Source organism: Brachycentrus maculatus, unplaced genomic scaffold (assembly GCF_059751285.1).
Source record: "Brachycentrus maculatus isolate JH-2025_06_01 unplaced genomic scaffold, ASM5975128v1 h1tg000258l, whole genome shotgun sequence".
Classification (NCBI taxonomy): Eukaryota; Metazoa; Arthropoda; class Insecta; order Trichoptera; family Brachycentridae; genus Brachycentrus; species Brachycentrus maculatus.
In genome coordinates, this window is record NW_028281009.1 from 790,824 (window position 1) to 803,567 (window position 12,744).

Genomic DNA, 12,744 nt, shown 5'->3' on the forward strand with positions numbered 1-12,744 from the left:
GGATACCGGCCATAATGGAGTGGAAAACCAGGCTTCGTATGGAAAATTTACTACTGGCCATACCGAGAACAATCCGCACTTATCATTACGGAAGAACCTCAGAATAGCAACGTGGAATGTAAGAGGATTGTTGAAACCCGGAAAAACACAAATTGTGGAGAGGGAAATGAGCAGCCACGGAATAGACATACTAGGTATTTCCGAAACCCACTGGACCAATGAAGGCCACCATACAACACAGGATGGGAACACAATGTATGTCTCAGGAAAAGAAAAATTATCATTCTCAGGGGTAGCGATATTAATAGCACCACACCTAAACAAGTATGTGCTTAGCTACACTACTGTCAATGACAGAATCATACATCTGAAAATGAACACTTCTCCCTGCAAACTTAACATTATACAGACCTATGCGCCCACATCTTCTGCGGATGAATCAGATGCTGATGAATTCTATGCAAAATTAGAGACTGTACTTCGTAGCATTCCTAATAAAGAAGTGACACTAGTTATTGGAGACTTCAATGCAAAAATTGGAAAAACATCAGACTCTGACCAACCGAGAGACATTGTCGGACACTATGGAATTGGCACACGTAATGATAGAGGCGAGAAACTACTGCATTTTTGCACAGAAACCGAACTGACTATTATGAACACGTGGTTCAAAAACCACATACGCAGACTATATACCTGGAAGTCACCTGGCGATAGATACAGGAATCAAATTGATTACATTATGATAAGTAAGAGATGGAGATCGACTGTTCGTAATGTGAAAACTTTCCCAGGAGCCGACTGCGGTTCTGACCATCAACTTCTTGTTGCTGAAATACAAATGAAGCTGAAAAATATAAAACGAAATGTGGCTAAAAAACGAACTACCCCTTCTGAAGACATCTTGAAGAAATTCCAAGTAAATTTCTCATCCATGATCCAGAGTTCTCAAGATAATACTAGTAATCCTGAAGACAAATGGTCACAGCTAAAGAATATCATAGCGTCAAGCATCAAAGAGTCTCAAGCCCCGAGGACAAATATGGAAACACGAGGTCAATGGATATCCGAAGAATCCTGGAAATTAATTGAAGAGAGGAAACAGCTTAAGAAATCGAGCACATCTACCCAGGAAGTAAGAGTCCAATACTCCGAACTGAACCGAAGAGTGCAAAGAAGTTGCAGAGCGGATAAAGAGCGATACATCAATTCGATTTGCGAGGATATTGAAAGTCACGCTAACACTAATCACACTCGCGACTTGTTCCAAAAAGTGAAAACACTCGCCAAGAAGTTCAAGCCTCGAACATGGACCATTGAGGACAGGCAGGGAAATACCATCTGTGAAATTGACAAAGTCATCAGAAGGTGGAGAGAGTATTGTGCGGATCTATACAAAGATGATAGTATGCAACCCCAGGCAGAATTCAATGATTTAAATCCAGATGAACCCCATATAATCCTCCAGGAAGTAGAGAATGCCATTACAAAACTCAAATCCTACAAATCGCCTGGAAAGGACGGAATCCAAGCTGAGTTCCTAAAGAATATGACCGATGACGGCATTAAGAGGATGCACGATATATGTAATTCGGTATGGGAATCAGGAATATGGCCAACGGACTGGGTGGAATCTGTATTTATTCCGATACACAAGAAGGGTTCTACGCTAAAGTGTGAAAACTATCGAACTGTCTCACTCATCTCTCATGCCAGCAAAATATTGCTACACATATTAAAAGCAAGGCTAAAACACTACCTCGACTGGCAAATTTCAATTGAGCAAGCTGGATTCGTCAAAGGCAAGGGTACACGTGAGCAAATCTTGAACATAAGACAAATAATCGAGAAAAGTCGGGAGTTCAAGGTTCCGGTCGTACTTTGCTTTATTGATTATACAAAGGCTTTTGACTGCGTGAATTGGAATTGCCTATGGAAGGTTTTGGAAGCAATGGGTGTACCGAGACAGTTGATAGTTCTTATTCACAACTTATACGTACAAAATTTGGCATCGGTAAGAGTTGATAATTTCCTCTCAGAGTCATTTCAAGTACAAAAAGGCGTGAGACAAGGGTGTATACTGTCTCCTGATCTCTTCAATATATATGGAGAATATATAATGAGGAAAGTACTAGACGGGTGGGAAGGTGGCGTATCAGTAGGGGGCAAAAAGATCTCCAATATAAGGTTCGCAGACGACACAACGCTAATAGCCAACAATGAGGACGAAATGGCTGAACTCCTCCATAGAGTCGAAATAGAAAGCCAGCATTTAGGACTGCAAATAAACAAAAGTAAAACCAAGGTTCTTGTCATCGACCGATTCGGCACCCTGATAAGGAACAATTCTTTAAGGGATTATGAAGAAGTCGACGACTTTATCTATTTAGGTGCACTCATTTCTAAAGATGGAGGCTGTGAAGCAGAAATCCGGAGAAGAATTGGAATGGCAAAATCAGCAATGTCTAGTCTGGCGAAGATATGGAAAAATCGGTCCATACTGAGGAAAACGAAAACCCGTCTAGTGAAATCTCTTGTATTCTCCATTGCGCTGTATGGAGTGGAAACATGGACACTGAGGAAAAAGGAAAGACATATGCTGGATGTGTTTGAAATGTGGTGCTGGAGGAGGATGCTGCGCATTCCTTGGACTGCAAGACGCACAAACGTCTCCATTCTCCGCGAACTGTCAGTGACAGAAAGACTCTCCACGACTTGCAGGAAAAGGATTCTGTCCTACTTTGGGCATATCGCCAGAAAGAACGAGAAGAGTCTTGAAAAACTGGTAGTAACAGGTACAGTTGAAGGCAAGCGGGCAAGAGGACGGTCTCCAACAAGATGGACAGACCAAATAAAGGAATTAACCGGATCCTCGCTAAACGCTGCCATCAAGTTGGCCCAGGACCGGGAAGAATGGAGAGGACTTGTGCACCAAGTGCCTGACATTCCAGAAGACCACGACGCTCAGCATTGAGCAAGAAGATGAAGAAGAATTTTTGAAAACTGTATCTGTATGTATGTAATAGTAAATATTAACACACTTCGGTCGGGAAAGGTATTTCTACCTGTTTAAGATCAATTGATGCTTAAAAGGACAGGAAGGGTATTTTTTACCTTCTGCGCTGGCCTCATTTCAAAGGCAGAAAAGAAAAAATTGTACAATGTTTTTATATGAATATTATATATCAATCTCTCTTTCAAGCTCTTAACTATATGTACATAATTATCAAATCCCATCGCCAGCGGTCCGCAGGCGTAAAAAATACCCGTGTGAAATGAAATAAGCCTATCTTTGGTTATTGTTTTTTTTATATTCACCAATATATTGATGTAACAATGAAAAAAAAATATACACTTAAAAACAAAACATTTTTTAAATTTCAACTCTAATTAAAAAAAAAATAAAACTCAATGCGTAAGATGAATCCGTGTTGTCCATATTTTAAAAATTCATCAGTATTAGGCTTGGTACTTAGTTTACGGAGATCAAGTACACCAATTGCTCTTCTGTAATGAGAACGTTAGCGATTAGTCTTACTTTACGATTCTTCTTCTCCTTCTTGCCAGGCTTATGCTGGTTGGTGTTGCTGAGGTGTGGTGAGGGTTCCGGGGCCACGGGGGCCAGGGGTGGCGGGGCAGGGGTCGGCGCAGGTGAGGGGAGTACCATTGGCGGCTGAACTGGCTCCTCCTTGGCCACTTTCTCCACTGATTTCAGTTTCTTTACCTGTAAATAATGTGAAAAGGTGATAAAACACTTTAAATCGTTCAGTACTACAGTGTACACTTAAATATTTTAAAAAAATTGATTGAATTATTTGGTTTCTCCCATTCTCAGAGTAAACTTAGGAGACAATCCAAATAAGTGTGAAAGATTACTATTATACATGTGGAATCTAGGAATTTCTCAAAAAAATAATTCACAGTTGGTTGTAAATACAGTCGAACTCGGTTATAACGAGGATGAAGGGACCGACTGAATTTGCTCATTATAACCGTTACTCGTTATATCCGAGTATAGCTAATGCTTTTTTAACATACCTATTGCATGAAGTATTTTATCTGAAATAGTCAACACAATTTGTTGCAATTGAAACAAAATTCATACAATTCACCCATTACACACATGTCATATTTTTCTATCAATCCAGTTTTCCAATAAAAATTGGAAAATCCTGTGCTGTTTGAGTACAAAACCATTGTAGCAGTTTCATCAAAATTTGTACGATCACAGTTCCTATTTTTTTTTGAGTCCGTGATGTTCTTTTTGAATGCAGATAAAAATACAATGTTGACACTGAGAATGATGAAAACTTTTTATACATTTTTCGCACCATGTTCTATTTCACTAATAATTTCCGCCTTTTCACGAATTGAGAGACACTTTTTATTAATTGGTAGATATGTTGATAACTCGAGAGTTTGTTTTTAACTGGCCTGCTCTAGAATTATCTGTAATGTAATTCTTCAACTCGTAATGTTTATTATGCAATGTGGAAACTATCGTAAAAATTCACGAAACAACCATGACGTTCATAAACTAAAAAATAGGTTATTTATTGTAATCAAGTACTGACCCACCGGCGCTGGTAGGTACCTACTGACTTGACAAATCTTGGATGTTTTACATGCAATTTCAACCATATGCGCAGATACTCACTTGATACTAAGACATGTTTATAATTCGACAGTATGTTTTTAACTGATCTGCTCAAGAGAATTGATCTGACATTCCCCATCTTATAATGTTAATTGTGCATTGCCCAGAGTAATTACTGGTATAGAACATACAAAATGTTAAAAACTATCATAAAAATCCCCGACACAAGCATGACTAAACTATAAAAAAAAGTTGTTTATTGTTATAAAGTAGGTCCCTACAGACATGACAAAGGTTCCAATTTGCAACATGCAATTTAAACTCATATACGTGAAACTTGTTTTTAAATTTGTCGGAGGCAACACTAATTTAGTACTTAGTGTCATAAACGTAATCCGATCCCTGCGGCATCGGTCTAATTGCCCGGTCAGATTTTATTGCTTAAGGTCGAAAATGTTTTAAAACATTAAAAAATTTACAACATAAAAAAAAGACAATCTCTTTTTGCTCGCTATAGCCGAGAAGTTGTTCGTTGTAACCGTGAATAAATGTATGGAGAAAATCATAAACCAAAATGTCAACGAATGTTTCTTCGTTATATCCGAGATCTCGCTATATTCATGCTCGTAATAACCGAGTTCAACTGTATATACAAAGTTTTTTGGTGAAAATTGTTATTGCCAGTATTAGGCATTATTTTTTTATTTGTTTGGTATCGTACTTTGACAAACTATCAAATATATTTTGAAAAATGAGAAAATATCCTAGTAAGTCTTCATCAACTCATTAAAGGTATGAAATTTTGTTGTTATTATTATTTTTTATTATTATATTGTTTATAAATAAATGTCATAATTGACACTGGCAGAAACATCCTTTCACTGGGTGGCTGCCAAATAAATTAAATAATAAGAAAATAAAAACTTTTGTCAGTCTTGTTAATAAGTCTTTCTGCTGACACATTCATGCAGCATTTTTTTTTTTTAATCTATGAATGATTTTTAATAGTTAATATAACATAAATATGGAATTGTTTAATTGGCTTTATTTTTTTTTAATGTAACTATTTTTGTTAATGTAATGTAATGTTTATTATTGTTAATGTAACTATTGTTTATTATATATTGTTTTTATATGTAAAGCTGTACAATTCTCGAACAAATAAAATTAAAAAAAAAAAATAAAGTACACAATTTATGACTTACTCTGGTTTTCTCAGGTTTATTCTTATACAACTGCGGTGCCCCTTTTAGCACTACCGGCTGCGGCTTGGGAGGGGGCATCATATAGGGGCCCTGGTACCCCGGCGGCTGCGGTGCTATGCGTGGCCGGACCTGCGGGGGCAGGAGCACACTCGGCGGCGGCGGGGGCGGCGCCACAGAGCCGAACATGCCCCCAGGAGAGTGCATCATGTCGAAGCCCCCCATCATGGGCGGGGGCGGCTGGAGCGGCGGCCCCCTCTGCTCCAGCCTGTGCTGCACGTTGCTGTACGTGTTGGCCCCTATCACGGGCCGAGGAGGGGCCTGCAGGAGGTGTTCCCCGGATATTTCCGCCTCGAACCTGTAAACCCATTACAATTCTGAACATCCGTCAGTAAACAATTGAATCTAATGTATAATCCGTCACTAAATTTTATTTTTAAATTTACCTTGACATTTCATCTTGCATCTGTTGAAACTTGAGATCTTCTTCCATCGTAATTTATTTATAATTCCTTTTATAAAAATAAACAATATACCAAAGTAACCTCAAATCGACTTGAAAGCTTAGCAACGTTTCGCGACGCATAGATTGACGATTGACAGTTCTTTCCAAAGATTACGATTCCTTCATTTTGGGTTTTGCACCATAGACTGACATAGATTCATTCAACGAAAGCTATTGCAGTAAGCCCCCATATAACATTAAGAGGGGTTAGTGTTTTAAATGGTATTTTTATTTTTTAACCGGCGGAAATAACTGAAATGATCATTAGTAAATTCAAATATAATTTTAAAATATTTATCCTATATAACGTTCTCTCCAATAACGTGGTACTTATCATAACGTTATAGGGGGGTTTAACGTAATTTCTCGAAGTTTCTGTCGCATTTATATTAGCATCGTAAAATAACATTATTTTATTGAATATAGTGCTTAAAATTGCATAAATAAGCTATTAAGTTTAGAAATCTTGCTTCCAAACTTTTATTTCTGAACTGTACCGAAAAAGAAAGTGAATATATGTTTGTTTATGTTTACCGAATAAAAGTGAAGTTTAAGTAATTTTTATTCATTTATTTGTGTTTTTATAATTTACACAAATATTTCAATTTCATACCATTTCTATGAGCCTAAGCGGCTCATTATTAAAAATAGGTATCAAATTGTGGTAGAGTGGGTTCGAACCGAGAGTCCGCGACACTAACCACGGGACCACAACCCAACACAGCGTTTATTGTGAAAGCGTTTACTTTCGTATGGAATATCAGTTCTGATCTTGAAATAGTCTTATTTTTCGGACATTTCCAAATTATTTTACAATGCATTACATGGTACCTATTTATAAAATCAAATCTGTTTATGGTATATTTCATAGAAAGAAACAGTTTCTTTCCTACTTTTTACGTCTACATGTTATCTATTTTCGTTGTACAAGTCTTCGGACTGTCGCAGGTTATGTGAAGTTTGTTTTGAATTGTACCGCACAAAATATTTTATTATTGAATCAATATGAGTGACGAAGATGCCAGAACTATTTGGTGTGGTAATTTATCAGAAAAAATAACATACGATATACTGTATGAATTGTTTTATCAGGTGCGTTACTTAAAAATAATTATTTCGAATGACATGTTTGTATTTATGGTTGAATTGTTTTGTAAACATGCATTTTAGGCGGGACCTCTTGACGAAGTGAGAATTCCTAGAGACAGGGAAGGACGGCCGAGGAATTTTGCGTTTGTAACTTATACTCACTGCGAATCCGTTCCTTATGCCATAGAATTATTCAAAGGAACGACTTTATACGACCGGAGACTTACGTTAAAATGGCAAAACGGTTCCAATATAGATGGCAGCGCAATGCCTTCGCCAGATGTCGCCAAACTACTCGGAAGGCCTCTATTAAACGGTGGTCCTCAGATTGATTCGAACGTGGAGCAAAAATTTGTTTCTATGACAAACCAGATGGTGATGAATGGTTTGCCTCCTCTGCATAATTACGGTGATCCGTCTTCAATGTTCGGAAGCTACGATCAGCACCAGCTGACTGGCAGGCTGAGTGTCGCCAGTCTGCAGGGCCAGTGGGCCTCGAGACATAACCCCGACAGGGCGGAGAGGAGACACGAGCCTTATCGAGACAGAGGTCGGGGTGACAGAGATAGAAGTGACCGCGGCAGGGATGATAGGGGTGCGGAGAGAGGGCACCGGGACGACTACAGACAGAGAATGGACCGCTTCCCGAGAGAGGATTCCAGAGACTACAGGGACCGGAGCAGAGGAAACCACTCTCAGAATGGAAACAATTATGGCCGAGGCTACAGAAATCAGAGAGATTGACGACTCCTTGCTTGGGGCTCTAATGTACAGACTGGCTCATTACTATGAGCGTCCCTAAATTCATATCTGACATATTGTAGTCTGTAAAGTCTACTTTGCACTGGCAGCATTTTATTTTTTTCAATTAAGGGGAATTGCAATATGATATTTTTGTAAACTTAATAAAATAAAACAACTTTGTTTTTAACCACTTTTTTATTGGTACATTTTTTCTCCAACCTTGTCATCATCAGGATTTAACATGTTTAACCCTGATGATGACAAGGTTCTTGTGGCAACCGGTTGGAGAAAAAATATAAAAGTGGTTTAAAACAAAGTTGTTTAATTTCATGAAGTTTATAAAATATCCCACAAAATATCTGCGAAAAACATCCAGGAAATGATATTTTTGTAGAAATTTCTTACAAATATACCTTTATAAAATTAGGTTTAAAAAAATATGCCAATAATTTTTTTTCAACCTACTTCTATTAAAACATATCTTTTATATTTTCAAAGTTCTTCATGAAGTAAATATTAATAATTTTGAAAACAAAAATAGGTAAGTTTTTAATAGTAGGGAGTTGATGAAATTTGATTTACGACAATTTTATTTTTTAAATCTATTTTTATACATTTTAGAAATACATATGAAAATACTACTTTTTGATACCCCTCATAACGCAACTACAGCTTAGCTAGGGTATTTTCAATCAACAGACAGAACTATCGCGTAACTTTGTTGCTTAAAGATATTACGTGCTTTAAAAATATCTTTAAAGCGATTTTAGTTTTCATGGTAAATTTCTACAAAAAGTTTACATAATACATTTATACACTGTTTCAGGGGGAGACTGAAAATTATAAATGTTTCTCTTCTAAGAATTCCAATGAATTTAAAAAAATTTTTTTTAAAAAACTAATGTTTTTTCTTTTCTTCTTTCTATGATTAAAAATATGTTTGGGTGAACGTTTTTACATTCGAACTTCACACTGAAGAAGCGTTGGGAATGTTCGGCAGCGGAGGTGGTAATAAAGTGTTATAGTTTTATATTTTGAAAAATTTATATATATAACTCACTACAATTTTTTTTTCTCAGTTTTCATTAAGAAGTATCACTGTAATTTTTTATAGTCTCCCTGAAACATAGTGTATAATCAAACCAAATTTAGGACTTTAATATATTTCATCGAGAGTGTTGTATTATATTATTCAAATAAGATCATGGCCATTTATTAAATCACTTTTGTATGTCAAATTAAATATTTACATGAAAAACCACTAAGAGTACAAAGTAGCCCAGATTTACAAAATTTAAATGATGTGAAAAAATTCTATATTTACATTACTACAAAAGCTAATTACAATTTAACAAACTTATCTGTAGTGGATGTGTAATTATTTGCATGGCCAAAATTATTTTTTTATTACTAATAGTGACAATGGTACCCTAGATACTTTGAGATTCTACAGATTGGTTTGTCATATTGAGAAACAAAATTAAATAGTCATGTTTTTAACCTGTATTTTAATAAAAATTATTTAAATTTAGAGCCAATTTCCTGTTTGGCTATAGATTTTATAAATAATAACCAGAAATACTGTAAATAATATTGCAATAGAAATTCGTACTATGTAAACCTGTACATACTCGCAATAGGGTAGTTGTAGAGGATCTTTCAGGCTCATAGCAAAATGGCGGGTCTTTGCCGTTACTTTGAAACTCGTATATCTAAAAGGATGATAAAATTTTAAAATAAGTATCGCTGTGAGAACATCGAGTAACGAAAAATTAAGAAATATTTTTATGAATAGGTATTTATACTGTTCAAATTGAACTAAGCTTTTTCTTTATTTTTTCCACTACAATATATTTTACCATGTACATTTATTTTATTACAAAATATTACATCGGTGCTTTAACATGTCTTTTCATTTGGTTTGTATTGTTTTGTACATCGAAATATTAGATATGTTTCTTTTAATTTTTACAAATTCATCTGAGAGTAGAGTGATGATTTAAGTGGTGAGAGTTTAACCTATATATTTAACAAAAGAAATGAGAAAAATCACTGACAAAATGAATTTATCACACCACAGGAGATAATAACAGTTCTGCTCTTTTTATGAGCTAGAGCATTTATTTTTCCCTGTCATATGATGACTTCATATTGTATTTTTTCAACATACCTTTCACTCAATTGTTTGCACTCGTTCCAGTTCGAAACCAGTTTTTTAATACCTTCTTCTCAAAAGGTTGTTTTTAGGTTTTAAAAGCCTGTTTCATCTCAGTAAAATCTAAAAAATCTCATTACAAAGATCCTTTTTTTAGTTTGAAAAAAATAACCCTCACTGTGTATCAATTCAGATGAATAAGATGGTTGTGGTAGTTATTCCCACTGGAAATCACTTAAAAACTTGGTCTTACATATCATGTATGTTCTCGCATTGTCTTGCTGCAGTAAAGGTGGAGCAATTCGTTACGACAACAAAAATCCTCATGCGGAATCTCATAAACCATTTTCCGATGCCTACCTTACAAAACATTAAATAGTTATTCATTTGTCTTCTGTCAAAAAAATTTCTACAGCACTAGTAATGTCTTCTATTTGACCAACCAGTGTCCCGTCCGTTGTTCAAAATAATTTTTAACCGATCAACCCATTGATGTACTGTTCTTTTTGTTTTGTTTATGAGAAAGAATGCATGTGTTACATAATAGAAAAATCCAACTTTATTGACTGCTTTAAAAATTATTGAATAAGTCTAACTGGTTTTTTAACAGTTTAATAGTGCTTTGGCAAGGCGAAAAAACTACCACAAAAGTAAATTTATTCAGTAGAATAATAAATAATGTTTTAATTTATAAACTTTTAATTATACTATGGAATTCTACAAACTAAATGCCAATTCTTTAAATTATGATTACTCTTACCATGATTTTTATAAATTTCACCATTGTTTTTATTTTATGTTTAGACAAACCTTTTTTGAAGCGTACCCGCTTATCCAGGTGAACTTACAAAGCTTACCTGTAAATGCCACTGCTGATATTCATAACATGTATTCATGGTTCACATTCCGAATTATGAGTTTAAATTGGGAACTGAAATAACTGCTCAAACCTTATGATAAAATCCTCACCATTAGTAATATGTATTACTGCACATACTTGTAAGACTGATTAATCAAGTCTTGCAAAATGTAAAGTTAGCAAGTAAACGAATACATGGATAAATACTTACGTTGTTTTTGTAAATACAAAACTACAAAATCGGGAAACGCTGAAAATTGTCTTCTACATATTGTTGGTAGAGAGCGGGAGATACTTGTAAGCGTTCTATTTGCCTACTTTTGGTACAGCGCGAGACGCCAAAAAACACTACAAATCGTTCAACTTGCGGTTACTTGTGATTAGTATACGACTTTTTACTAGTATACTAATTGGGGTTGAGGTAAAAATAATTCTCTTTCCTTCTTATTTTATTAGTCAAGATCCAGTGTAACTTTTGTTTTTTAAACCTGGTGCACAAAACATTTATGGCACCCATTCCATCATTACAATTTGACTAGCGATGAAAAATACTACAATAAAAAATGTAGCGTTCGCAAGTTTTACATAAAGGTATGCTACGATTGTAGTGATTGCATAATGTACCAAGATGCTGACTTATGATTGGTATATATTGTCAGCTAAAAAAAGTCAAACAAAAAAGCATCACCAGGAGTGCAGGAAACTAAACATTCTTAAAAATTGACAAGCTAATTATTTTTTATTAAGACTTAATATCATGATTGTTGTGTTAAATTCACTCATTTAAATTTCAAAGAATAAGGTTTTATACCTAAATGTATATTTTATTTTTAAGGTGGAGACTTTACAGTCCGATATTAAAATTCCAATCTGACACTTTGCAGGTCAGTCAGTATATGAGATACAGTCAATGCAGGTTAATTAAGACACGCTGGAACTTAGATTGTCTGAAATAACTATTATACTTTTACAGCAAAATACTTGGGAGTATCCTCTAAAATGTTATTTTGTAATAATCAATAAAATATTTTGTAAAGAGGTGTAAATTGTTGTATATTTATAACTGTACATATTATAAGTGTAACTTTTATTTAAATGAAAAAATAAATTACATATTTTCAAAAATTAATCATGTAGTCTCTTGATTTTGAGTCTGTGATTGTTGATTATTTTCAGTTATTGGAGCTCTTGTAATTGAATGGCTGATTTCGAGTCTTTTGTTTATATACTTTCCTTTTAAGTATTTCAACATATTATAAATGAAAGCCATGGATATGAAATGAACCAGACCTGTCTGCAATTTGCTCTCCAAATCTACCTTTGGGTCCGTAAGGATTTTTATCAATAAGTATGTCCCAAAACATCCACGTAAAATAACAAATGTTATTATAAAGACACCTTCCACAATGTAAAACCACATAGTGTTTCCGTATCCAGATGCTCGTAAAAACCTTCAAAAAATAAAACTATTATTTGTGTCTGTTAGCATTGATCATGTAAAAAACAGTTAATAAATCAAATAAAAATTGAGTTTGAGATTTATAGGAAAATAACAATATTTACTGTTAATTTTAATTATGAAATGATTGCGTT

The 12,744-nt window shown here is 34.9% G+C and overlaps 2 protein-coding genes across 2 annotated transcripts in view; one reads left to right on the top strand and one right to left on the bottom strand.

Moving 5' to 3' along the window:
- LOC148305940 (RNA-binding protein 42) overlaps positions 1–6,452 on the bottom strand; it is a 12,754-nt gene extending 6,302 nt beyond the window's left edge. The window contains exons 1-3 of the mRNA XM_088265845.1: positions 6,246–6,452; positions 5,803–6,157; positions 3,539–3,724 (exon numbers count right to left, since the gene is read on the bottom strand). Coding sequence (XP_088121971.1) covers positions 3,539–3,724; positions 5,803–6,157; positions 6,246–6,292 — 588 coding nt within the window. The 5' untranslated portion in view covers positions 6,293–6,452. The remainder of the gene's footprint in view (positions 1–3,538; positions 3,725–5,802; positions 6,158–6,245) is intronic.
- Positions 6,453–7,220: 768 nt separating this feature from the next.
- On the top strand, positions 7,221–12,280 carry LOC148305941 (RNA-binding protein 7). Its single transcript, XM_088265846.1, has 2 exons — positions 7,221–7,396; positions 7,475–12,280. Exons 1-2 carry the CDS (start codon positions 7,310–7,312, stop codon positions 8,135–8,137), a joined length of 750 nt encoding a protein of 249 aa, XP_088121972.1. The 5' UTR covers positions 7,221–7,309; the 3' UTR covers positions 8,138–12,280.
- Positions 12,281–12,744: the final 464 nt, after the last annotated feature.